This window comes from Dryas octopetala, chromosome 1, assembly GCF_963921425.1.
Source record: "Dryas octopetala chromosome 1, drDryOcto1.1, whole genome shotgun sequence".
NCBI lineage: Eukaryota > Viridiplantae > Streptophyta > Magnoliopsida > Rosales > Rosaceae > Dryas > Dryas octopetala.
In genome coordinates, this window is record NC_141366.1 from 1,130,115 (window position 1) to 1,154,365 (window position 24,251).

Here is a 24,251-nt window from a genome sequence, read left to right on the forward strand (position 1 = left end):
CCCTCTTCTTCTCTTTTTTTCTCTCATGTTCCCAAAACCACTTTCTTCTCCAGAAATATGAAACTCTAGAGAGAAACAAGAGACAGAAGAAGAGATAGAGTCGGCTTCACTTTTTCAAACCCTATAACTAGTCACCTGGGTAAACATATTTGTATATAGTACGTAGTACTAGTATATATTTATACTTCTCATCTTTTGAGCACTAGCTAGTTTTGAAATTTTCCTTGAATAGATATTAACATTTTTTGCCATGTATGGTATATGCAGGAGGTTTTTGATTTTTTTTTTGGAGAAGTGAATATATAGCTAGCAATCAATACCTTGGAGAATTATAATCAAATTAAGAGCTAGCTAGCCATCGATCGATCGAAAATGGGGTCCATGAATTCAAACAACTGGCTTTCGTTTCCTCTTTCCCCTACGCACTCTACCTTGCCATCACAACTCCACCCTTCTCACTCTCATCACCAATTCTCTCTAGGGCTAGTCAATGATACTATGGACAACCCTTTCCAAAACCAAGGTACGTACGTACATATATATGAGTATATATTTACTTTTTCAAGATGTTGTATTTACATAATTTTTCACCCACTGACTCATGAATATATAATATGTAACACTGATATGTAAATTTACAGAGTGGAATATGATTAACACTCAAGGGAACTGCAGTGACGTTCCAGTGGTGGCTGATTTTCTGGGGGTGAGCAAATCTGAGAACAACTTGCACTCAGATCTTGTGGCCTTCAACGATATTCAGGGCAGCGATTCAGTCTCTGACTACATGTTTCCAAGCAACAGTACTGGTACTTTAGTCCCAGTACACAACAGTACTAATGCAGTTAGTGTAGCAATTGATTCCACCACCGTCTACGATGTTTTCCAAGAAAAATCCAACAGTTTGCAATCGCTGACTCTCTCCATGAGCAGTGGCGGCAATAAGGCTTCTCCTTCAACATGTGAAACCAGCACCGATATTACTACTAGTACTACTACTGCTGTTGAAGCTCCCCCAAGAAGGACTTTGGATACCTTTGGACAAAGAACATCTATTTATCGTGGTGTAACAAGGTACGTGAGTGTCTGCATATTTGGAATTTTGCTTAATTTGTAACATTTACATATGTAGATTAGTAATTATTTAATTTAATTTGCATTATATTGAGATAGGTTTTGAGTAATTTGGTGCAAATTATGCAGGCATAGATGGACAGGAAGGTATGAAGCTCATCTTTGGGATAATAGTTGCAGAAGGGAAGGACAATCAAGGAAGGGCCGCCAAGGTATGTATATATATATACATATATATGCCTCATATATTCTTCTAGCCCAGCTATAGGCCGGGTTCCTTAATTAATTTTTTTACTGACCCATAATTTGCTCCCTCATGATGATCATGGCCTTCTTTGTTTCCTACGTGGTCTCTTGCAGTCTACTTGGGTGAGTGCCAATTTCTAATTATTAGCTACATTATTTTAGCAATGGCTTGAAAATTTTTGGTTATGAAGCAATTCTTTTTCCCCTTTTTGGGGGTTTTCTTTTGGGTTATTCCGAACAGGTGGGTATGACAAAGAAGAGAAAGCAGCTAGGGCTTATGACTTGGCTGCACTCAAGTACTGGGGAACATCTACTACTACCAATTTTCCAGTAAGCAGTTAATTTAATTATATACATATATATGCAGCAAAATGAATCAAAAGAGAAGCACATAAATTAATAAAAGAGAATCGTAAATATGATTCATGTTTTATATTATATTTGGCTTAGTTTTCAAGTGGACGTTGTACTTGTTGCAGATTACTAACTATGAAAAGGAGTTGGAGGATATGAAGAACTGCACAAGACAAGAATTTGTGGCCTCCATTAGAAGGTATATACGTACATATATAAGAAATAAATAGATAGGTAGATAGATCCCATTAAGTAGTTATTCATACTTTTAAGTTATATATGTTGTGTACGTGCAATGCATATATCTTTTTTCTCTTTCAACAATTAATCAATTTGTTCGTTGCAGCTGCCTAATTAAGGTTTTAGCTTTTCTAATTCCTATTCATGTATTAAATTTTCAGGAAAAGTAGTGGCTTTTCTAGGGGAGCATCCATGTATCGTGGAGTTACTAGGTACTAATTAAAATAGCTAGCTAGGAACACTAATCTGTCTGTCTGTGAGTACTGTCTCTCCCTGTCTCTGTCTTTGTCTCACACTCATAACAAAATGTTTGTTCAGGCACCATCAGCACGGACGATGGCAAGCCAGGATAGGCAGAGTTGCCGGAAACAAAGATCTTTACCTGGGAACTTTCAGTGAGTCACTCCCTAATTAATTATATTACACGTACCATGCATACAATGCATTAGCTACTATTTATGGAGAAATATAAATTCATAGTTTTAAAAAATATTTTGAATAAAATTGTGTTTAACCCACCTAAATTTATGAATGGGTTTCATCTCTAAATGATACATGTATTACATTCATTGATTACATGTGATATTTCTCACATAAATATGAGTAAAATTGTTAGATTCATTCATATATATATATATATATTTCACTTGTATAAATGAGTTAGGTTTCATCTCTAATCTATAAATGTGATACATATAACATATAATTATTCACATATATTTATGTAATTAAAATCACATATAATGAATAAATATACTAAATTAATGTAACACATTACGTACTCAAATCTTATTTTAGTCATGCAAGAAATAATTATTCACATATAATGAATAAATATACTAAATGTAACACATTACGTAACTCATTATTTGTCTTTTAATGAGTTTGAATTCCTATTTGTAGGTACTGAGGAGGAGGCTGCCGAAGCATACGACATTGCAGCGATAAAGTTCCGAGGCCTAAACGCAGTGACCAACTTCGACATGAGTCGATACGACGTGAAGAGCATTCTAGAGAGCAACACTCTCCCAATAGGAGGCGGCGCAGCCAAGCGGCTCAAAGAAGCTCAAGCCTTGGAATCTTCTAGAAAACGCGAAGAAATGATAGCTCTGGGCTCCACCTTCCAATACGCAGCGGCTGGAAGCAGCAGCTCATCAACCTCCGCAGCTCGTAATAGTAATTTACAGGCATACCCTTTGATGCATCATCAGCACCAGTCCACCTTTGACCAACAACAACAGCCTCTACTTTCTCTCCAGAACCACGACATTTCTCAGTACACCCACCATGACCCTTCTTCGTACCAAAATTACATCCAAACCCAGCTCCAGCTTCACCAGCAGTACCAGCAGCCGAGCCAGAACGTTCATCAGTTCTACAACGGTTACTTGCAGAGCACTCACCCAGCTTTGCTTCAGGGGTTGATGGACATGGGCTCGGCTTCTAGTGTCATGGACAATAGTGGAGGGTATTTAGGTAATAATGGACTTGGGATGGCTACGAATCCCACGGCAAGTAATGCTGTGGGGTCCGCAGAGGATCAGCTCTCGCTTGTTAAGGTTGATTATGATATGCCCTCCGGGTATGGGTATTCGGGTCAGGGATCGAATCCGGGTGGTGTTTTTACAATGTGGAATGACTGATCTGGTCACGAGACCGACAGAGAAAGAAAGAGAGATTGTTTTGGGGAAATTAGTAATTTTATGATGTGGGACAATTTTACTATCAAGTTTGGTAGGAGCAATTACTGTCCCTTTTGTTTTTTTTTTTTTTCTTTTGATTTTTTTAATGGTTTTTAAGTAACAGAAGCTGATTTTTAATGCATTTTATAAGGAGCTGGACGCCTCTTTTATTTTGTTCTAGAATTTGCTGTTATTTTGTTGATCATTTCGGTGAAGAACTGACCATAAAATATATATCCAATTGTGGGCAAAGATTAGTAGTAAATGGGTGCTAAGTGGAACCCCAAATTTTGTGTGCAGAAGAAGATGCATTGCACAGCTGCTAATTATATGTAATGTAATTCTATTAGTGTTATTATATGTATGTATAACTTTTATCAAATTATCAATGAGATCACGTACGTTAAGTAGTAGTCCTAGAAAGATATTTAGTGTTGTAATATTTTATTAATCATTTAGTTTTAGAGCACTCATACAATATATATATACAAATTTAATCAAGTGCGAATGAACTTGCGAACATACCGCCAAACGGTATGTAGCATATTCTTAACAATGGTCTAGTGCTTAAGCTGGGTGCAAACGTGCAGACATTCGCACCTGAACGGGCGTAAATATATATATATATAAAGTACAGGCTCCTTCTATTGAGGTATACCTCAACTTATTTATGTTGAGGTATGACCTTGTTGGGGCCCACATGAGTCATTTTGTGTCGATCCGAACCCTTCGCAAGGATCATCTTCATTGATAGATCATCATTGCAAAAAATTAGTCAAATCTATCATTTGCCTATCTAACTTTGATAAAACAAATGGACGGTTTGATCGAAAATATTTGGTTCGTCCATTTATTTGATCAAATTTAGATAGGTAATGATTTCCGATTTGGCTAATTTGTTGCAAGGATGATCTATCAATAGAGATGTAAAAAATGAATGGTTCGGATCGACACAAAACGACTCATGTGGGTCCTAATAGGATATACCTCAACATAAATAAGTTGAGGTATACCTCAATAGAAGAAGCCTGATATAAAGTATATATGTAATATGTGGCAAAAAAAAAAAAGTATATATGTAATATGTGCAACTTTTTTTAATTTCCCAAGTTAATTATGCATGAAAGAGTACTGTGAGATTTCTTGACACTAGCATAAGTATGTCGTTTTTGGGAGGACACATTTTTTTAAAGAAATTTTTTTTTTGGCCAAAATTTTTGTAAAGAAATTTTATTAAGATAAAAACAGAAAGAGAACCAATGGGTCCTTTGGTAATTTCTAGCATTATTGATTAATATATGGATGCAAAGTTTATTGATTTTTAATGGGTTATGGACTTGGACTTGAATGATAGGGAATTGGGTCGGAAGCAACATTAAATGTCTGAATGGGAAAGGCCTTTCATTTTGGGTAACTCCGTTCCTAGCCCATTTTCATTGGAAAACCCTTGGACCTTCAAGGACCGACCTAGGCCTTGTAGTTGTTTGATTTTTTTTTATCTGAAAAACAGAAGAAGTATATAATTTTGTTTAGGGTTTATTTCATATTTAGTACCTAAATTTTGACCCTTGTCTTAATGTGATACCTAAACTTTTATTTGTCCCAATTGAGTACCTAAACTTTTATTTTGTGTCTAATAGGTACCAAAATGAATTTTTGTTAAAATTGTCAATAAAAATTAGGGGCAATATAGTCAAAGTATATTTTAATTATTTTTTTTATATGTTTAAAATTATTAAAAAAAAACACACAACAAACAAAAAAAATTAAAAATTAAAATTAAAATATAAATTTTTTAAAATGACTATATTGCCCCTAACTTTTGTTGATAATTTTAACAGAAATTTATTTTGGTACCTATTAGACAAAAAATAAAAGTTTAGGTACTCAATTGGGATAAATAAAAGTTTAGGTACCACATTAAAACAATAGTCAAAGTTCAGGTACTAAATATGAAAAAAACCCTTTTGTTTATTAACTTGTTATTAAAGCAAAAAGAAAGAGAGTTGCTATTTGCACACCATTTCTGAAAAAAAAAAAAAAAAAAAAAAAAAAAAAAAAAACTCAAGGGAAAAAAATACCACTTTGGCCCTCCCTTCACCCACACACCCTATCCCCATCTCCCCCCGTACACACCCTTTTTTTTTTTTTCTTCTTCACCGTTGAAGCCCACCCCCGAGCCCTCCCTTCCTCTCCTCTCCAACTCCTCTCTCCTTGCCACCTCCCAATCCCTCCTCCCCCTCTTCCCCGCATACACCAACCACCACCTGCAGACAACCAAAACAACCACCACCTTCTCTCTCTCTCTCTCTCTCTCTCTCTCTCTCTCTCTCTCTCTCCCTCCTTTCACCCAAGCAGACATCCACAAGTCCAAAATATTAAAAAAAAAAATTTGCAGTGGGTTCGGTGAACTAGTGCCGAACCCGGTGGTTTCGTTCGACAGATACCCTCTGAATAGATTAGGATTGTTCGGTGGGTACTTGCTGAACGAAACTGGTGGTTTCGGCACTGGTTCACCGAACCACCTGCAATTTTTTTATTTTTTTTTAAGTTTTCTTCTCTCCGGCTATGGTGAGCTAACTGGAGGAGCAGTTGTGGAGTGGGTAGAAGAGATGGGGTGAGGGTGAGGGTGGGGAAAGAGAGAGAAAGGGAAAGAGGAGAGAGGGGCAGGGAGGTGGTAGGGTATGGGTGTGTGCCTCTGTGTGTGTGTGTGTTTTTTTTTATGTTCAGGAAGGGTGTGCAAAAAGAAAAATGGATGAAGTGTGAGGGTGAGGGGAGGGTCAAAGTGGTCTTTTTCTTTGAATTTTTTTTTTAAAGGTGTGCAAAAAAAAACGTTTGCAAATAAAGTACTTAAAAGAAATTCAATACTTTTTTTTGGCCCGAAAAGAAATCAAATACTTACTTGCCCAAGGAATATAAAAGCCGTCAATGTAAGGAGAGAAGGTAATCGATCGAAGGCTGAAGCACAAGAAAAAGGGTCTATCCTTTTGTGTGAGATCCTTAGGCTTTCATTAATTCTCTGTTGAGGTAAGCTCTTCTAACTTGTAATTCATTTTTTATTGCTTATTATTTCGTTGGTTTTATTTTTCTTTTCGTGACTTCTAATTGAATCGCAATTACAGATATAGAAGGAAAAAAAAAAAATTTTGATGCAACATATTCGTATTTTTGTTGGTCGCACTTGTTGATTAGTTGGGTTTGGAATTGTAGTCCATTTGCATTTTGCATTTTGTAGTCCAATATGTAATGTTTCTTTTCTTTTTAATTTTTTTTTTGCTGTTACTGAGGTCATGAGTTTAAAAGCTTCTAATTGACCCAATTGAAAGGTTTTTCTCTAAATTGGTGAGATTTTTTGCTGGGTTTACAAGTATATCGGTGATTGTTTATTTGTGCCTATTTGGTGAAAAACTAGGATGGGTTTAAATGTGCTGTGAGCCTGTGAGACTCAATTTTGTGTTCCAATATCAAAAAGAGGGGTGTAGAAACTTGGTGGGTTTCAAATGTTTTGGAGCTGAACTGAATGTTGTTTCTTGAGAATTTAAGCTTTTCTAAGACCCATATTTAGGTTGTGAATTCTGCTCATTTCACTGTTTACACTTGGGAGTTTAAGATTATGATAAGTCGGTTTGTGTATGCAAAAACTTGGTTGGAGGGTGAGATAGTATGGAGTTTTGTAGGATGTGCACCTTGCTTAGACTACGGCGGTGAAAAAGTGTTGCACAATTCTAAAAGCATTAAAATCACCTTTTTTGTTTTTGGGAATTCAACATGTGAAGAAATGCATAACATATCCCAAAGTATCTACTGTAACAGTCATAATAGAAGTTCTAAACGTCAATTAGTTACCACAAAACTAGTGCAAAGTCAAGAGCAGAGGAGCTATCCATAAAGGCTTCTCACCCCTTTCATCGATTAGTCAGCTGGCTGCAATTGTCATCATCCATGCCTAAATGTATGTCACAGCACTCTGCTTGCTAAACTAGAAGACAGGAGCTCCTACATTTTGTGCCCTTTTAAACAATCAAAGATCCTCTCATTGTTGTTTTACCTTTTCTGGTACTATCTGATTTCTTGTTCTTCTGTCACCGTGAATGATTGAACTTGAATTACAAATAGTTTTACGATTCAGCTGTGATGCTCCTACTCGCGAGTATCATTTTTCCTCCCATGCTTGCATTGATTAGAAATTTTGAATAGTCAAATAAATAACAGTCTTGTGCACTTGGTATGAAGAGCTAAATTGTTAGGTATGAGTTACGTCATTGTTGTAATTCTCTTGTTTCATCTAAAAGAATTACTTCCGAGTATAAAAAAATAGAGACTGGATAACCAACTTTATGTTTCTGATTTGTAGTGTTTGTGTTTGAGAAAAGAATTGCTGTGTCATTATGCTTGAGTTATTTAACTAAATTATATGCTCTTACTCTTTCTTCTGTGAACTAAGATATTGTTCTTTTATCAGCCTCCAAAGTGACAAAGAAAGTGATGGTGAGAGCATATACACAAGAGTACACATACAAGCACCCATGGGAACGGGTGACTTCTGCATCTTGGAAAAAATTTTCCGACCCTGAAAATAAACACACATTATCACATATCCTTGACGTTGACACTCTGAACCACAAGGTTGATCCTACTACAGGGAAGCTTTACACCACACGCGCTATCACTGTCCACACCCCAGGACCATGGTTTATTCGCAAAATTGTTCGCCAGGATATCTGCTACTGTGTTGAATCAACAGTTGTGGATGCACGAGCACGATCGATGCAACTCAGCACCCACAATATTAGTCTTGAAAAGTTTATAGAGGTGGAGGAGAAGATCAGGTATGATCCCCACCCAGAAAATCCTGATAGGTGGACAATCTGCCGACAGGAGACTAGTATTCGAATCAAGCCGTTATCAGCATTGGCATCAATGGCAGAAAAGGTTGAACAACGATGTGCTGAGCGGTTTGTGCAGAATAGTGCCAAGGGTAGAGAGGTGATGGAGCGGATATGCAAGTATCTTGAAGCTGAATCGAAGGGGATTTCTCTCTAATTCTGACTGGACTTTTGTGGTGCTAGATCGTAGAGCTTGTGAACTCTTTCAAAGTAGAAATAATAGAAGAATGCTAGTGTGTAGAAACGTGGAGGACTAACCTTGAATCTCTCGTTGTTCAAAATTTTGGTACAGTAAATTGTTTGGGAACATCAGTTTTCCACTACATTTATTTTTCAATTTTGATTTCATCAATTACAGTGGTTTAATATTGGGTTAAGAGGTTCCCAATCTTGCGTATTATTATAAACGAGTGGATTGGATTATTGAGAACCTTTTGTGGAAAAATATACTTTGAAGATAATGTACCATCCTTTTGTGACAAATAAAGAATTGTATCAATTATTATTGCGTAAATCTTATAATAAAAACAGGGGTAATGTTGAAACTGAACAGCTAAAGATCAAGATATGTGCTTATAGTCCCCAGACCACTGCATTTGGTTTTCTTATTTTAAGCATGGATTCCAAAATTTGTACAAAGAAAAATTTAAGAACACAGTTAGAAAAATGAGAGAACAAGTAGACGAGGGAGCTAATACACGAAACAAGAGGCAGTAGTAGATTTGAAAAATGAAAAAGATAATGCAATGTTATAGATTTTCGTGTCCAAAATTAATATATTTACTTCTTCAGTTGCTATTAAAATGGTTTAAAAGTTCAATGTCTGTCGCACTCACATGGCACTATGGCAGCAAAATTCATAGGATCATGTGGATCAGGCATTTTCAGTCCAAATCTACTGAAACTAGCAAATGCTCAGCCTTCAAACGTTTACAGGTCCGTATCTATGAGAAAAACATTATAGTGCCAGGAACCACTTTACTCCTTATCTCTTTCATACAACATTGTTCAATATTTTATGTTATGTCATGTTGGGTTATAGACTAATAGGTGACGCAGACACTGGACAATTATATAGAATCTAAAGTTTAACGATTTTTCTTTAAGCCAGAAACTCAAAATTGGCCCTAATCATATCAAAAGCTCTTCTCAAGAATATGCATGTCAACCCCCCATCGACCGGAAAGGATGAAAAAATAGATTTATGCATGAAAGCCATATCGATAATTTACAATACCAGCCACTGTTGTCCACATCTGAGAATTGCCACTGACATGTACCACAAGAAAGAAATGCCATATGAACAGCGCGTAGACACATTATGAAGCTTAACCCATAATTATGTCCACCAAACCAGCACAGACTACAACTTAAAGACACTGGAGCAACATACACAGTTCTCCCAATCACAACAAATACAGAGTTCTTCAAAGTGCTGAGATGTCCTAATTGCCATGCCTCCAAGTAGATATAACATAAAAGGGCAAGTGATAAGATACCGCAGCAGACTCTAAAGCCATCTCCTGGATGAAAACAAGCATCAATTTCATAATGAAACTCACTGCATCAGGCTTAGATTTTATCAAGCTTCTCGGCCTTCACGACAGGGTTGGCTTTAGCAATAGCATCACGTGCAGCAGTGTGATAATCATAGGGGCAGTCGTGTTTGTCTGAATAACGATGCACTGCACAAAAAAGATGACCGCAACGGCAATTGAACCCCGTTAAACCAACCCGCTTCTTGCAAGTGCTGCAGCGTTTTGGGCCCTCCTTTGGCTTTAACTCAGCACTCTCCCCTGAACCTGAACCAAAGGCAAAAGATGGTTGCAAAGAGATAGCTTTTGGCTCCACTGGACTAGCTTGAACATTCACAATAGCAGCAGTAGCAACTGGTTCATTTCCATTGCTGGTTGATGATCCATTGACAATGCTTCCAATGGATGATGCTGCAAGCTTAGCCTGCTCCTGTTTCATCATCATGTCCTTGTGGCACTTGGAACACATGTTCATAGTAGCCGCACTTCCAAAAAAACCACAATTGTTGATGCACAATATAGGACCTTCAGGGGGAGCTTGACATCCAGTCTCCTCATGGTCCATCTTTTCAACTCACCTGCAAAGAGAACACCTGAATCTAAACATCTAAAAAGGAAACCAACAATTTAATGGGGGACAGTTGGGGACAGTTCAGTAAGAGCATTGAAATGATAATTAATAAGTTTTGTTCAAGAGACAGAACTTGATAGACTGATTTCCAAGTTGCATAGTATCATCAAATGTGAAAAAGACAGATTTTCATTTTGTTTATAATTTGAACACAAGACAACTCATCTTTAAGCAAAAGCACATTTAGATTTCAACCTGGCATACCACAGAACATAAATGGCAACATTCAAAGATGTCAAAAGATTAAAACATGGGTAATTACAGTAATCCATAAGGACATACATATGCCATTTCAATAAGCTGTAAAAATAGGAAACTCCTATTTGCAAAAATATACACATATGTATGAGTGTAGTGTCAGAAGCTAGATCTTTTATACAAGACTTTAATGGAGCTTCCTCAAACCAACCACGCCAAGTATTGTAGTTGAGCTACAGAAACACATATCAACTGAGAGCAATTATGAAATACAAAAGAAAATTCTTATTATTTTAAACCTCCTCAAGTACGAATACAAAACCCCAAATTTTCTAGCCAATTAGCAATTACTCTAATCTCACAAACTACCCAATACCAGACTTTGACTCTCAAGTGTTAACTAAACCTTGTGTTAACTAAACCTTCCAAACCAAAAACCCAAATAGGGAATCCACAAAAAACTCCAAAATTATGAATTTGCAGACGCTTCCCATCCCGATAACCCTCAATAACAGCTAGAATCATAAAAATTTCAAACTTTAATCAGCTATACATCCGCACATACATATACATACATAGAAACCTTACCCTATAAAGCAAAGCTCTTTAAAATAAACCTCTGAAACCGATCCCTGAGCTCAGAATCGCATCGGACACGAGGCCTCTGTTCACCAAAAGTAACCAAAGAATCAAAAAATAAAACAGAGATTCAGTAATCGAATAAGAAGATCAAAAAACGCCCTCCATCAAAAGCAACAAAACCTAAATCAAAGACAGGAGATTCAAACAATTAAGAAAAAGGGGGGATTTTCAAAACCCTAACCCTAGCAGATTTTGGATCGCAGAGGAGAGAGAAAGCCAGAGAGAGAGAGAGAGAGCGGGGAGAGAGAGAGACGTGTTTCTCTCTTTTTCTCTGTGTAACGCTCTCTGGCTATTTAATAACGACCATTTCTATTTAGGGACGACGTGGCCGCTTACTATTGGCTGCCTGTTTTACCTCACATTTTCCTATTTTGTCCCTCTTTTAAAGTGTTAATAACGGTTTTGCAAAGTTGGGGATGCTGGTGAAGTTTGGTGTAGTGGTCGGTTAATCACAATGGTAATGTTGAGATTTTCCTTTTCAAGTAAAAAAAATTAATTATTCCCTCATTCCTATTATCTAATGCTGATTTGTGCAGATTTTAATTTAATTAAAAAAAATTCGATTTTGGATTGGATAATTAGTTTTTAAATCTATCATGTGTCTAATAAAATTCAATAAAAAATTATGATTAAATACCAAATCTCAATAATTTTTTGGCATAACATAAAGACTATATAATTTTTTCAATTGAACTACCAAATTTAAATGTAGTTTTTTAGATTAGGTCACAAATATGTTGGCCCCTTTGATTTGAGCATTTTCCATTTGACATTTTTATCCTTTGGCTCACATATGATGAGTGTTAGTTAAAATTTATAAGATTTTGACAAAATTGCCCTTGAGACTTTTATATTATCTTGAAAATTTGTTAATGCATGTAGTCTCAACTTCACATTTAGTTGTGACTGTACGACACTCATAACTTCAAATTTAGTTGTGATTGAACGACAGTCACATCTAAATTGTGAGACAGTCACAGTTAAGTTGTGACTTAATTGAATTTTTTTTAGAGAAATTATACTACAATATAGTATAAATAGAGGTCAAAACAATACTTTTACTAAAAATAATATATAATATAGTAATGTGAGTTGTCTCTTTCAATTTATCAAGACAGTCACAGTTAAGTTGTGACTACATTGATTTTTTTTAATACAATATAGTATAAATTAATGTAATATTTGTGATGTAATATTATTTTTTTTTATTGTAGTGGCATGTGATGTAATATATGTAAATTTTAATACCTTTTACTTTATTAATTTGTTTGACTTTTCAACTAGTACCTAATCTAAAATGCTATTTAATTTTGGTACCTAAACTAAAAAATTATTGAAATTTAATAGTTAAAATCAATAGACCTAAAATTCAATCATATGTTTAATAAGCTGAAAATTATTTCATCGTGTGTCAAATAAATCTAACATTACACATGTCTGTCTTTGTTTTTTTTTTTTAGTTGGAGAGAGAGGAAATCAAATTTGGATGCATTGTGGGTAATTTTATAGCTCTTCCAACTAGACTATCTAACAACTGTCTCTCCTGTCTTAGTTGTAAAATAAACTATAATAGTTATTGAAAACTAACACCACTTGAATCATAAAACCAATACTACTTACTAATGACGTGTCTCATCGTCAGAGTAGATCTTATTTTCAAATCTCATCAACAATAGTTGATTATTAAAAAAAAACAAAATAAAATGAATACTACTTTAATCATAAAATCATTGAAAGATAAAGAAAGCAAGAAATCAAACTAATGAAACTACCAACTCTCTTAAAAGGTAAAAGTCTTTCTTGAATGATCAGTAAACTACTCTTGGGTTTGGTTTTCACTATCGATGAGGAAGTTTCTTTCTGCTCTATGTATAGAGTAAAACTCTAGGTGCTTGTGCAGGGGACAAGTAATCTTTGTTCGACTAGTATTAGAAATTGTAGTGGTATGATTTCAGCTGATTGATATACTCCATTTATTGGCCATATATTCTCTTATAACATGTAAATGGTTTTTTTTTTGTCCAAAATAACATGTAAATGGCTTCAAGGCTTTTCATGCATTCTTTCATTGGTCATAGCTCATAACCCTTTGATGGGAGACCTTCCTATCTAGTAGGGCTTTGGTGCCCCTTTCATATTTAGCTTTGACCTACCTGACAAGCTATGAATGTCATATGATTAGTGAAATATCAACTATATGGTAGTAATGATGTCCCCGGAACCTCAAATTGCAAGAGAGATTGCTTTCCAAATTTAAACTAAGGTTTGCAAACCTGTCACTCAGACCCTTTTTTGCCCCCCTTTGCTTTTGCCTCAAATCTTCTCTCTTTTTAAGCTTTAATTTATGTTTTATTTAAAGCATGTATTTCCACCCATCACGGTTTTCTCAGGCGTCTGCAATTCCAAGAATTGTTCATGGCAGGTCTTATCTAGGTAACCTTTTAAGCAGTGCTTTAATTCCTGATGTGTATATAATGAATTCAATGCTTTTTTCTAGTCATGGTTTTTTCATGATTCCTTTTCATGGTCTCCGTACCACTCAGCCTTTACAATGAATTTGCTTCCTGCAGACAGTTGGGATATTTGAATAGGCTTTTAAATTCAATTTAATGATGTGGTGCCTTGTGGATATATATACTTCCAGTAGAGCATAGCTTGGACTTATGCTACCTACTCTCTTGTGCTTTGAAGGTGGTCATGGAGATTAAAAACGAAGCTATGGTGTCAAAAATGGAGGAGTATGAAGTAATAGAGCAGATTGGGAAAGGAGCTTTTGGAATTGCATTTCTTGTTCTTCACAAATTTGAGAAAAGGAAGTAAGCTCTAATACCTCTTTTCTTTCTTACTTATGTTCATTATCAGTTACTCTTGATAAAGCCAGACTTCTGATGATTTCAGATTTTGGCTCTGAAAGAATGAAGACTAAATTAGGTAATGCCTGTGGTCCTGTTTTGCAGGTATGTACTGAAGAAGATTCAATTGACTAAACAAACAGGGAAGTTCAAGCTTTCAGCATATCAGGAGGTTACCATGTCAATTATTTTGCATGCCTTTTGATGTAGATGCAGGCCTTCAATTTATTACCTTTTAACATTTTTCCTTGTGTTGTAGATGATTTTGATTGCAAAGCTAAATAACCCATACATTGTGGAGTACAAAGATTCATGGGTGGAAAAGGTAATCAATTTGCAATAATGCATCTATTACTTTACTTTTATGTATTCTTTAATATTCTGTGCTTGAACCTAAAACAAATTCAATTCAGAATCACATCACTAGAACACCATAAAGACTAGCATAGCATAACTCTTGGTTTGTTTGCATTCATTTTTTCACAGGAATGCTGTGTGTGCATTGTGACAAGTTATTGTGAGGGAGGAGACATGTAAGTCAGAGCTGTATACAGTGTTCATTGTTAGTGACATACAAAATGCCTAACTACAAAGAAAATCTGCAATATAATTTCTGAGAAATTTTCTTTCATTCACCGCTCCTGGTGTCGAGAGCATTTTCATTTGATTTCTCTTTGAATAATCTTTTTAATCCTAAAAGAAGAGACTACAATGACTACATCTGAAGTAAACTTAGTTTTTCCTTTCCAACTCAAACACTTCCATGCCCTTATCACTCTCTAATGCTGCACATACAGGGCTGAAATGATTAGGAAATCTGGAGGAACCTATTTTCCTGAAGAGGTGAGAAATATGGAATATCTCCAAAAATTGTAAATCCTTGCATGGAACCACTCAGACTTTCACATAACATGCATTTAAAATCTCTTGCAGAAGCTCTGCAAATGGCTGGTCCAGCTATTGCTAGCTGTCGATTACCTCCACTCCAACCGTGTCCTTCATAGGAATCTAAAGGCATGTCTCTCTTGTTCTTTTCATTTAAGAGCTTAGCCCAAGAAGTAATAACTTTATCATCAATTTTCAGTGCTCCAACATATTCCTTACAGAGGACAATGACATCAGGCTGGGTATGGTGACAAGTAAATGGATCTTTTTTAATCATATTAGGCTGTTATTGCCTTCTAACAGTTTTATCTGACATAATAATATGCAAAGGTGACTTTGGACTTGCAAAACTGCTCAAACATGAAGACCTTGCTTCCTCGGTAATGTTTGCATTGCCTTTTCTAGTCAAATACATCTTGGTCATATCTTTTAGTTGCGATCGTTTAAATTATCAACACGTAATGAAAATTTTAATTTCAAAGTGGGAATGCATACATGTTGAAAAAAAATATGCCCATTCACTGGTTTTGCATTGGTCTTCTGTTTGTTCCTTAAATCCCACACTTCTTAATTTGAATTTGGACTTATGAAGTAGGGAAAATTTTGGTTGTAATGCCTAGTTTGCTTTGGTTTGCTGTTTGTTCTGCTGTATTTCATTCTCTACTGTCTGAACTCAGTGCTTAAATTGAAAGAATCTGATGAGCTGTGGAAAAATCTAAATTTCAGTTGAGTTTTTTTTATAACTTTCAGTCAAAGCTGGTTGCTGGTATCAAATTATATATATATATATTTATTGTTCTTTTTTTCATATCTCTGTAGATTGTGTGCAGTACTCCCAACTACATGTGTCCAGAGCTTCTTGCAGATACACCCTATGGCTACAAATCAGAAATATGGTCTCTAGGTCTCAAAATTTCCAATCACATAATCCTAGTTTTTAGTTGAGTATATCAACTTGGTAACCAAACCTCCTACAAATGACAATTTGCTATTGTAACAGGTTGTTGCATCTTTGAAATAGCTTCACATCGACATGCTTTTGAAGCTCCTGTAAGTGTCATGTTGACCTGCATTTTTGAAATAAAGTTTCAAATTTTAATGATGCATTTATTGTTTGGAACATTTTGATCAAACAGGATATGGCTGGACTCATCAACAAAATAAACCGCTCTTCCATTTCCCCACTCCCTTCTGCATATTCCTTAGCTCTGTATGTGAACTTTGTGATAATTCTCCTAAACTTTGTGACAAGTGTAACTATTAAGTACTAATAGGATGGTTCCTGGACTACAGGAAACGATTGATCAAGAGCATGCTAAGAAAGAACCCGGAACACAGACCAACAGTGAGTTCATCTGGTCCTAACTATCTTGTCTATTGAAAGCAATGACTTGTCCTGATAATAGATTATAAATATATAATGACATATCTAGGCTGCTGAGTTGTTGAGGAATCCCCATTTCCAATTACATCTTGTTCAATTTCGCAATCTGCCTCCTGCCTTTCTTCCAGTGAAGTCTGAACATAGCTACAAGGATAAACCAAAAAGATCCAGATTGTCTAACAAGTCCAGCATTGGAAAAGGCAACAAAGGTAGACATGACCAAGCACAAAATTCACCAGAAAATGGCACCAGCATTTCATCTATATCTGGGGAAGTGAAAGTTGAGACCAAAATTCACCAGAAAACCAACAAAAGTGAACAGGATGTGGAGCACAGATGCTGTTGGAATACAAAAATAAACCCCAACTCAGATCCAGTTAATGCTTCCATGGAAAACATATCCTTACCAATGAAAGTGAGACTTCCATGTGATAGTAAAGTTAAAGCGGAAGAAGATGATGTTAGTATCTATAGGCAAAAAGAAAAAGAAGATATGCATGAAGTGAATGGAGGCTCTAGTGACATGCCATCAATTAGTAGTCTAACTTTGGTGAATGAGGATGAAACAAGAATTGAATGGGATCCTGAAAGCCAGCAGAGAGCCGAAGCCCTGGAGTCATTGCTAGAGATTTGCGCAAATTTGCTTTGGCAGGAAAGGCTTGAGGAACTTGCAGGGGTGTTAAGACCATTTGGTGAAGCAGCTGTGCCATCGAATTTGGTTCACACAAAGCCTAATGAATATTCGCAAGACCGGTAGCCTACAAGTTGAGCCCTTGAAGTCATTGCAGTCTAGTGTAGCCTTCTTCTACCTCACTTCTTTATATAACAAAATGTCATTTATACAATTATTATTTGTTTTTACGTAATTGTGGAATGTCACCGATGAATGGTGACATAAAATATTTGATGGAAGTTGGAACCAGCATTCGAATCCTGAATGCAATAGGGTTATTCAAAACCGGATCATATTGTTTTGTGGAGAAAAGCTTGCCTGTCTCCGAACGTGGCATCATAGGCAAGAGAGAGAAAGAGAGAAAAACTTGCCTCTCTCTCTCTCTCTCTCTCTCTCTCTCTCTCTCTCTCTCTCTCTCTCTCTCTCTCTCTCTCTCTCTCTACATTATAAATAATTAAATATGACATGTGAAATGGCAAAATTACCCTTGACAGATGGGCCAGGCTGAAAATGCTTTAAGTTTTGGTAGGCCCGCCCAGTCCTATGTTAGTGTAATCATTCTTTGGGCTTTTGGCCTCCACAACACCAGAAAAGGGAAATAACCCAAGAGATATGGCCGTTTAAACTGAATTTTAAATATATTTTTGGTGAAACGTCCTTTTTGAACTTTATTACCTCTCTCTGTTCCGTCGATCTTTCTTGCTTATTCAACGGTCCAGATACTACTGCCCCGTGCGCAGCCAGCAAAGCAGCAAATGCTTACACCTAAGACCAACTGACCAAGAGAGCCGTTGTGGGGACCGCAGAAAGGAACGGTGAAGGCTGGCATATCATATCACCTTCTGGTTGTGGGCCCCAGAAGACGTAAACGGAAGAGAAACGTTACCCACTCTCATATTTAATTTGAATTTGAATTTTAGATGTAATTACCAAAAATTGATAATTGAAAGGCCTATAAATACATAACAAGTCTCCTAGTCTCTCACACAAGTCACACTGTCTTCCTTCACTTTTCATTTTTCAACCTACACAAACTCTCTTCAATCTAGCTTCTTCATACTTCTCACAAGTTCACAGTTCACTCCCCATTCTCTGTCTAGAAATGGCGTACCTTAGCATCTGCAAAGCTCTGTTCTTGATGGTATTGGCCATGATGCTTGCCTCAGTTACAGCACAGGATAGCGGGCTTGCACCTTCGCCAGGGCCAGCGTTGGACACCGGAGCCGGAATTCCAGTGACATTTTCCAGCGCATTTGTCTGCGCTTCCCTGTTCCTCTCTCTCTTTGGTATGCTTTGGTATTAGAGAGGTTTGAGACTGAGAGTACCATATATATTGTTATTATGAGATATATATAATTTTATTTTGTAATCTTTTGGGGGTGGGTTGGGTTTGATAGGATGTATATTGCATCATGCATGCATGCATGTGGGTGATACAGGGGGCGGTGAAGCTGTATTTGTTATTCTTGAATAATTGAATTTACCCTAATCATTGGTTATGGAATGTTATATAACAACCTCATTACATAACAAACATACTAGTCTGGGTCTCTGGCAGTTTTGACCTTTATATTTTGTTGCATTTCTAGCGGCCATGGCCACAGTTTTTATTTAAAGTGGTGAGATGGTAGCCCCCTCTTTGGCAAGCAAGCTTGATTTAACAGCCTCAAAGATGGCCAAAGCCTGATCTAGCAGTGTATACAAGGCTCTATAATAGTCAATGAGTAACTTCATCATCTATTTGAAAACAACCTCTAATAACTATTTAGAACTTTCTGGGCTAAGTTGCTAGGCAATTTGGTCATCTGGATGAGGATTATTCAGCAGAAATCACTTTTTTTTTTTTTGTCTGAGCAGAATCTCAGTTTAAATAAAATAAAGAAGCCAATTATAAATTTGAAATACATGAAACATGCTTATTGCAATTCACAACACTTAACCAGACAAATAATATAATCCTATTGTCAAGGGAAAGAAATGCTCAGGCAGAAAATTTGCTAGAACTAGTGTGACAACAAAAACATAATGTAAACAGTGGCACATTCCTCATTTTCATGCCTAGTCATATGGGAATAGTGGCAACACTTAGCCAGACTAATAAAAAATAAAAATAATTGCAAACATGAATAATTGGGGCACTGGAGAAGATTTCACTAGAACTAAAGAAGTATGCCAAAACATGACCACAAATCACAAAGTAAATCCATCAAACTTCTCTATAGACCGAACATACATTTGGGCAAATTATTTTTATTTGGTAACATTTTACTCTTGGGAGCAAGCTTTCAGGTTTTTATATTTTGGGGTGGTTGGGTATTAAAACTCTTCAAGCTGGGTAAGAGATTACTCAGTTTGTATTCAATATTACATATTCATGTCGATAAAAACATTATACAATCCATGATTAGCCACAAAAATGTACTTCTTTAGTAACAAAATCAAAGGTGTTGTGTAGATCAATGACAATTCTATACTTGTTTGTGATCTTGATGTGTGATTCCTAACCAAGCAACCTAATAGCTCATTATTTTTAGAGTTTCAGGTTCAGAATAGGCTTAGCTTTGACCACTTACAGGGGGTGGACCGGTGGTGCAAGGTGACTCCCTAGTACATAGTGGGGAAAGCTATATTTTAGACATTGTGGGGGTGGGAAGCTGGGTTCAAATATGCATATTCATAATTTTCTGAGAGAGAGCTTAGTACAACCCAGATGATGCTCAAACAATTCATAATAAAAGAAAACACTAAATGCTTCAAAAGACCAAAACGTACACCAAGACAACAATTCATAACAAATCAGTGATGCATCATCTTTGAATACTAGTTGCTAAAAATTAAAGCGCAAAACTAAGCACAAAGGAGAAGAAAACACACACATCTCTCCCTTATTTCTCAATAACCTACTGAGATTATAAGCAAACATCGAATGCATATTCTCAAAGTTGGAGCAGTATCAAACACAATACCTGCCGGGTATTTCAATTGACTATGCCATTCCCAATTAATGGCATTATTCATTACTCAGTTGAATTGAAACAGTATAGAATTCATCAGTGAGAATGTATCACTACAACAACAAAATTGGAACCTTTTAAACCCTCAAATTTCCAAAATTTTCTCTCTTCTTCAACACCAATGCCTATTCCCTCACCTAAACGTTAATCATTAAATCAATTATCCAACTACCCAATTATAACCCATTTCTCAATCAACCAATATATACTAAACAAGTACAAAAAAAAAAAAAAAAAATCAGCAAAAAAATTCAAATCAACTCATACCCATCAAATCTAGGAGCTTTTAACATCTCCTCCACCTTGACCACCGGCATCGGCCCCGGCCTCCGCCTCGAGCTTCTTCTTATTCTTCTCGATCGCCGCAGCAACCTCCCCGGGCATGTACTTCTCGTCGTGCTTTGCCAGAACCTCCGTGGCCGAAAAATAGCACTCACCGGTCCTCGCCTTCCCCGAGACGCTCTTCGTCGACACCTCCTTGCGAATTTCATCCGTAAACGGCTTCACGAAGCCCTCGACCACGACGGAGTGCCCCTCGCGAAACAAATCGGGCAACGAGCCCTTGTACCGGATCAAGATATCGGTGATCAAATCGGTGATGACGAACTCCATCTCGGCCGACTTAGCGGGTTGGACAACGCTGCCTTCGAGGACCAGACCCCCGAGCCTGAACTTGCTCTTGCTAGGGTTTGAGGAATATTTTTCGAGAGCTTGGGTTGGGGTCACGTAGAAGACCAATTGCTCTTGGAAGCTGTTGAGGACGATGACAATGAAGCCGGCGATGCAGCTGAAGGTTAGGGCATAGGTCCAGAGGCGGCGGGCCTGCATCTGGCGGGCCCGGGCTCCGATGTCAACGGACTTGGGCCGGGTTGGGCCGCGGCGAGAGGTGGAGAGGAAGCGGAGGGTGGGTATGGATGGGAGTGGCTGGGGGTTGGAGAGTGAGAAGAAGATCGATGGTGGAGATTTGATGAACTGACGGTGATGGATGATGGAAGATGGGATGGCGGTTGTGCTACGGGTGAGGTGGGACTTGAGGCGGAGGGCAAGCCGAGTGGCCATTGGGTTTGGGGGATTTTTCTTTTTCTTGGGAAAGTGATGGAAAATGGGGGAGAAACGAGGGGGTTTGGACTTTGGAGAGGGAGTAGCCTCTCTCTGTCTATCGAACCACTCTATTCTATTTCTTGCTCAAGAGGGAAGCTTCGACCAGAGCCTCGAGGGTTTTTTTTCATAGGATATGAAAGGAATTTTGGAGAATGTTTTGGGTTATATTCGAAGTTTCATTTGCATTATATTATGAGAGTTGCTTTATGCACACAGCACACCCCTCTCCAGTATACTTGCTGACCAAGAGAAGAGGAGAGAGGAGAAGAAACATAGAGGGAACGAGATAGAAATTGAGGCCGACGACGGATGGCCCGCGGTGAGTCGTGAGTGGGGTGGCTGGGTTTTGGGTCTTTTTTGTTGTCAATAAGGATATTTTAAAAATTTTAATAGTGTGTGTTAAGAAATTAAATACATTAAAAAAAAAAGGGTGTGAGTTGACAAATAGACGTGTAATAAGATGAAGAAAAATGTGTATATAACAATCCTCCGTTGATAAGAACTTACCTATCCCCCTATGGCCCTAGGATACCACACATCCCCTTTTCTTATTGGCTCTTTTTTTTTTTTCTCTTTTTTCTCTCTTTTATCTCTCTATGTGATATCACATATTCATATTACAAAGACATGTAAGTTATTTTTTTTATTTATAAAAAAATTATTGAGGGTAACCAATATACCAACACGTCAGGTAACAAATCCAACATATAAGAATATTATTAGAAAGTATTAATAACATATACCTATATTATGACATGTTGAATTTGTTATACCACTTGACGGTGTATCGGTTACACAGAATAATTTTTTTATTTATAATCCTCTTTTTTTTCAACCGGCATAAACAACCCGAAACAAAACAAAAATTATACGAGGATGGACCTAGACCTAGCAATACCAATCTAAGTCCTCATAAACCAAAGAAGCAAATAATATACGTTTGTATTTTATAGTATTTAACTATGCTTCTAGTTTATGCATCTATGTTCTTCCTTCTTCCATTTGACCAGGATGAATCATAGGTGAAATTAAGTGGAGGTCGGATTCAATTGGTGTTGAAGAATTTGCGAATGGGTTGTAGTTAGTTAGGGATGAAATGCCACTCGAACTCATAACTTTTTTTTTTGGTCGAATCAGCCATGAATTACATAAGCCCAATAGGCAAACAAAGTACAAAGCCAATAGCCCAGAGGCTGAAAACATTACAAACTAAAACTGAGAAGCCCAAAATAAAATAAACCCATCTAAACAAAAGACCAAATCCAAGGCACAAGGAGTGATACGGGAGGACCACGCCGCCACCATGGATCGGAGGAGGATAGGCACCGTTAGGTGGAAGGGAGCAGTATCCACAAAAGTCCAAGTCTGTCATCGCATCAGCATCCAGCAGACACCACCGCCACCAAAAGAGCCAGAGAGACACCGAAAGAGGAGAAGATGGAGGTGCGAACACCCGAGCCGAAGCGCACATCTTCCAAAAGTGTAGCGACCACCCGTGCCCAAGGGCACAGGATCGCTTTGCGACAACCATGATCCAAACATCATCGCCGAAGATCAAAGAGTATTCTCGAATCTGACGAAGATGACGGGCCAGGAGTCGAGAACAAGCGGAGGTAGCGGCTGCCCGATGCTTATTGAAGAGACATTGAAAACGAGAGCAAATGGAGAAAACTCCAGAAATAAGCATATGGCTCAAGTAAAATCACCACAAAGAGGGTGAAGCAAAATCACCACCAAACGGGTGAAGCAAAAGTCACCACAAGAGGGTGAAAACAAACACCACAGAGGGTGGAGCAGATCTAAAAAAACAAAGGAGATCTGTAAGAAGATCTCAAGAACAAAAGAGATCTGAAACCAGATCTCAAATAGAACAAACCAGAAGAAGTAAAACTGAGCGGGGGAGGGAGTGGGAGAAGGAGAGGCAGGAGGGAGAGAAGAGGGATAACGAGAGGCAGGAGGGAGAGGAGCGGCCAGGCAGAAGCACCAGGGGCGGCGCCCCCTCCCCCCTGGAACAAAGGCTTGAGTTGTGTTTGAGGAGAGAGAAGAGAGAAAAGTCAAGATTGGTAGATTCTTCACTCGAACTCATAACTAGATGATTCTTCTTAAAATGCATTGAGGGACTGTTTTATTGTGCCTACAAAAACGGTACTAAAATCAAGACACTGTGAATGCTCGATATGAGCTCAAATCTATCCGTTATATTTCTAATTTATTTGTCATATCTCCCTAAATTGTTAATGATGGATAGGCCATTACTGAGCATGAGTTTGCTTGCATGATTATTAATTTATCTCCTAATATTCTTACCATATAGTCAATTGCCTAGTACGACAACAAAGATGCCGATTACTTTTAAGTAGCCAAGTTTGCTCTCAATCAACATATACTATATTATATTCTTCCAGATCTCAATCTTGAAATTGAGTTGAGAGTTTTAGAGAGATCGAGATGAGGCTTAGTAGCATTTGGGGATCGATGATGTAATCCACCATTAACTTGACTTAATTAGTAAAACTTCCACGCATGATTGTATAGTGCCTTTACATAAATAGACATTAACCATTAATAAGTAAATTGCATTATCTGTAGACAGCACTAAGAAGTTATTAACGACTCAATTTAATTATACTTGCGTCAAATAGCTAATCTAACACCATCCATGAATCATGATCATCCATAAAACATGACATTTTACTTCTAAGAAATAAAAAGTTCAAGAAAAATAGTTTATCTAAATAGCATTGTTCTTAATGCATCATGTAATTAAAAAAATATCTATATGTATATAAAGTGTAACTGAGATATGCATTAATTAAGTTTAGAGTCTTTAGACAACTTTTTTTGTGCGTTGATA

The 24,251-nt window shown here is 37.1% G+C and overlaps 5 protein-coding genes across 6 annotated transcripts; 3 read left to right on the top strand and 2 right to left on the bottom strand.

Moving 5' to 3' along the window:
* The first annotated feature begins 372 nt into the window (after positions 1–372).
* On the top strand, positions 373–3,557 carry LOC147296123 (AP2-like ethylene-responsive transcription factor PLT2). Its single transcript, XM_086240656.1, has 9 exons — positions 373–523; positions 642–1,074; positions 1,204–1,286; positions 1,435–1,443; positions 1,562–1,650; positions 1,800–1,873; positions 2,076–2,126; positions 2,233–2,309; positions 2,818–3,557. The coding sequence occupies exons 1-9, from the start codon at positions 373–375 to the stop codon at positions 3,555–3,557; spliced, it is 1,707 nt and encodes a 568-aa protein (XP_086096782.1).
* Positions 3,558–6,491: 2,934 nt separating this feature from the next.
* Positions 6,492–9,011, top strand: LOC147296124 (MSF1-like family protein). Its single transcript, XM_086240668.1, has 2 exons — positions 6,492–6,623; positions 8,059–9,011. The coding sequence occupies exon 2, from the start codon at positions 8,082–8,084 to the stop codon at positions 8,637–8,639; it is 558 nt and encodes a 185-aa protein (XP_086096794.1). The 5' UTR covers positions 6,492–6,623; positions 8,059–8,081; the 3' UTR covers positions 8,640–9,011.
* A 629-nt stretch (positions 9,012–9,640) lies between these two features.
* Positions 9,641–11,748, bottom strand: LOC147296125 (A20/AN1-like zinc finger family protein). Its single transcript, XM_086227509.1, has 3 exons — positions 11,670–11,748; positions 11,435–11,510; positions 9,641–10,595 (listed from the first exon to the last, which is right to left on the bottom strand). The coding sequence occupies exon 3, from the start codon at positions 10,580–10,582 to the stop codon at positions 10,055–10,057; it is 528 nt and encodes a 175-aa protein (XP_086083635.1). The 5' UTR covers positions 10,583–10,595; positions 11,435–11,510; positions 11,670–11,748; the 3' UTR covers positions 9,641–10,054.
* A 2,059-nt stretch (positions 11,749–13,807) lies between these two features.
* Positions 13,808–17,508, top strand: NEK5 (Serine/Threonine kinase catalytic domain protein). Its single transcript, XM_086255574.1, has 14 exons — positions 13,808–13,921; positions 14,180–14,304; positions 14,446–14,512; positions 14,600–14,665; positions 14,827–14,873; positions 15,138–15,183; positions 15,274–15,354; positions 15,425–15,467; positions 15,556–15,605; positions 16,045–16,129; positions 16,226–16,275; positions 16,362–16,435; positions 16,519–16,570; positions 16,659–17,508. Exons 2-14 carry the CDS (start codon positions 14,186–14,188, stop codon positions 17,364–17,366), a joined length of 1,488 nt encoding a protein of 495 aa, XP_086111700.1. The 5' UTR covers positions 13,808–13,921; positions 14,180–14,185; the 3' UTR covers positions 17,367–17,508.
* Positions 17,509–18,472: 964 nt separating this feature from the next.
* G1 (transmembrane protein G1P-related 1) lies at positions 18,473–21,696 on the bottom strand. Of its 2 annotated transcripts, none has more exons than XM_086255525.1 (2): positions 20,564–21,696; positions 18,473–18,597 (listed from the first exon to the last, which is right to left on the bottom strand). In XM_086255525.1, the coding sequence occupies exon 1, from the start codon at positions 21,353–21,355 to the stop codon at positions 20,573–20,575; it is 783 nt and encodes a 260-aa protein (XP_086111651.1). In that variant the 5' UTR covers positions 21,356–21,696; the 3' UTR covers positions 18,473–18,597; positions 20,564–20,572. The 2 variants fall into 2 exon arrangements, with proteins under 2 accessions (XP_086111651.1, XP_086111653.1); XM_086255527.1 differs by lacking the exon at positions 18,473–18,597 and adding an exon at positions 20,185–20,433.
* Positions 21,697–24,251: the final 2,555 nt, after the last annotated feature.

What these genes read in the sequence shown, in the direction of transcription:
- LOC147296123 (XM_086240656.1), top strand. Translation starts at nt 373, where the DNA reads ATGGGGTCCATGAATTCAAACAACTGGCTTTCGTTTCCTCTTTCCCCT. An exon ending in ATGTATCGTGGAGTTACTAG is followed by an intron (nt 2,127 to 2,232) that starts GTACTAATTAAA and finishes ATGTTTGTTCAG; the next exon opens with GCACCATCAGCACGGACGAT. An exon ending in TCTTTACCTGGGAACTTTCA is followed by an intron (nt 2,310 to 2,817) that starts GTGAGTCACTCC and finishes TCCTATTTGTAG; the next exon opens with GTACTGAGGAGGAGGCTGCC.
- LOC147296124 (XM_086240668.1), top strand. Translation starts at nt 8,082, where the DNA reads ATGGTGAGAGCATATACACAAGAGTACACATACAAGCACCCATGGGAA.
- LOC147296125 (XM_086227509.1), bottom strand. Translation starts at nt 10,582, where the DNA reads ATGGACCATGAGGAGACTGGATGTCAAGCTCCCCCTGAAGGTCCTATA.
- NEK5 (XM_086255574.1), top strand. Translation starts at nt 14,186, where the DNA reads ATGGAGATTAAAAACGAAGCTATGGTGTCAAAAATGGAGGAGTATGAA. An exon ending in GAACCTATTTTCCTGAAGAG is followed by an intron (nt 15,184 to 15,273) that starts GTGAGAAATATG and finishes AATCTCTTGCAG; the next exon opens with AAGCTCTGCAAATGGCTGGT. An exon ending in ATCAGAAATATGGTCTCTAG is followed by an intron (nt 16,130 to 16,225) that starts GTCTCAAAATTT and finishes CTATTGTAACAG; the next exon opens with GTTGTTGCATCTTTGAAATA.
- G1 (XM_086255525.1), bottom strand. Translation starts at nt 21,355, where the DNA reads ATGGCCACTCGGCTTGCCCTCCGCCTCAAGTCCCACCTCACCCGTAGC.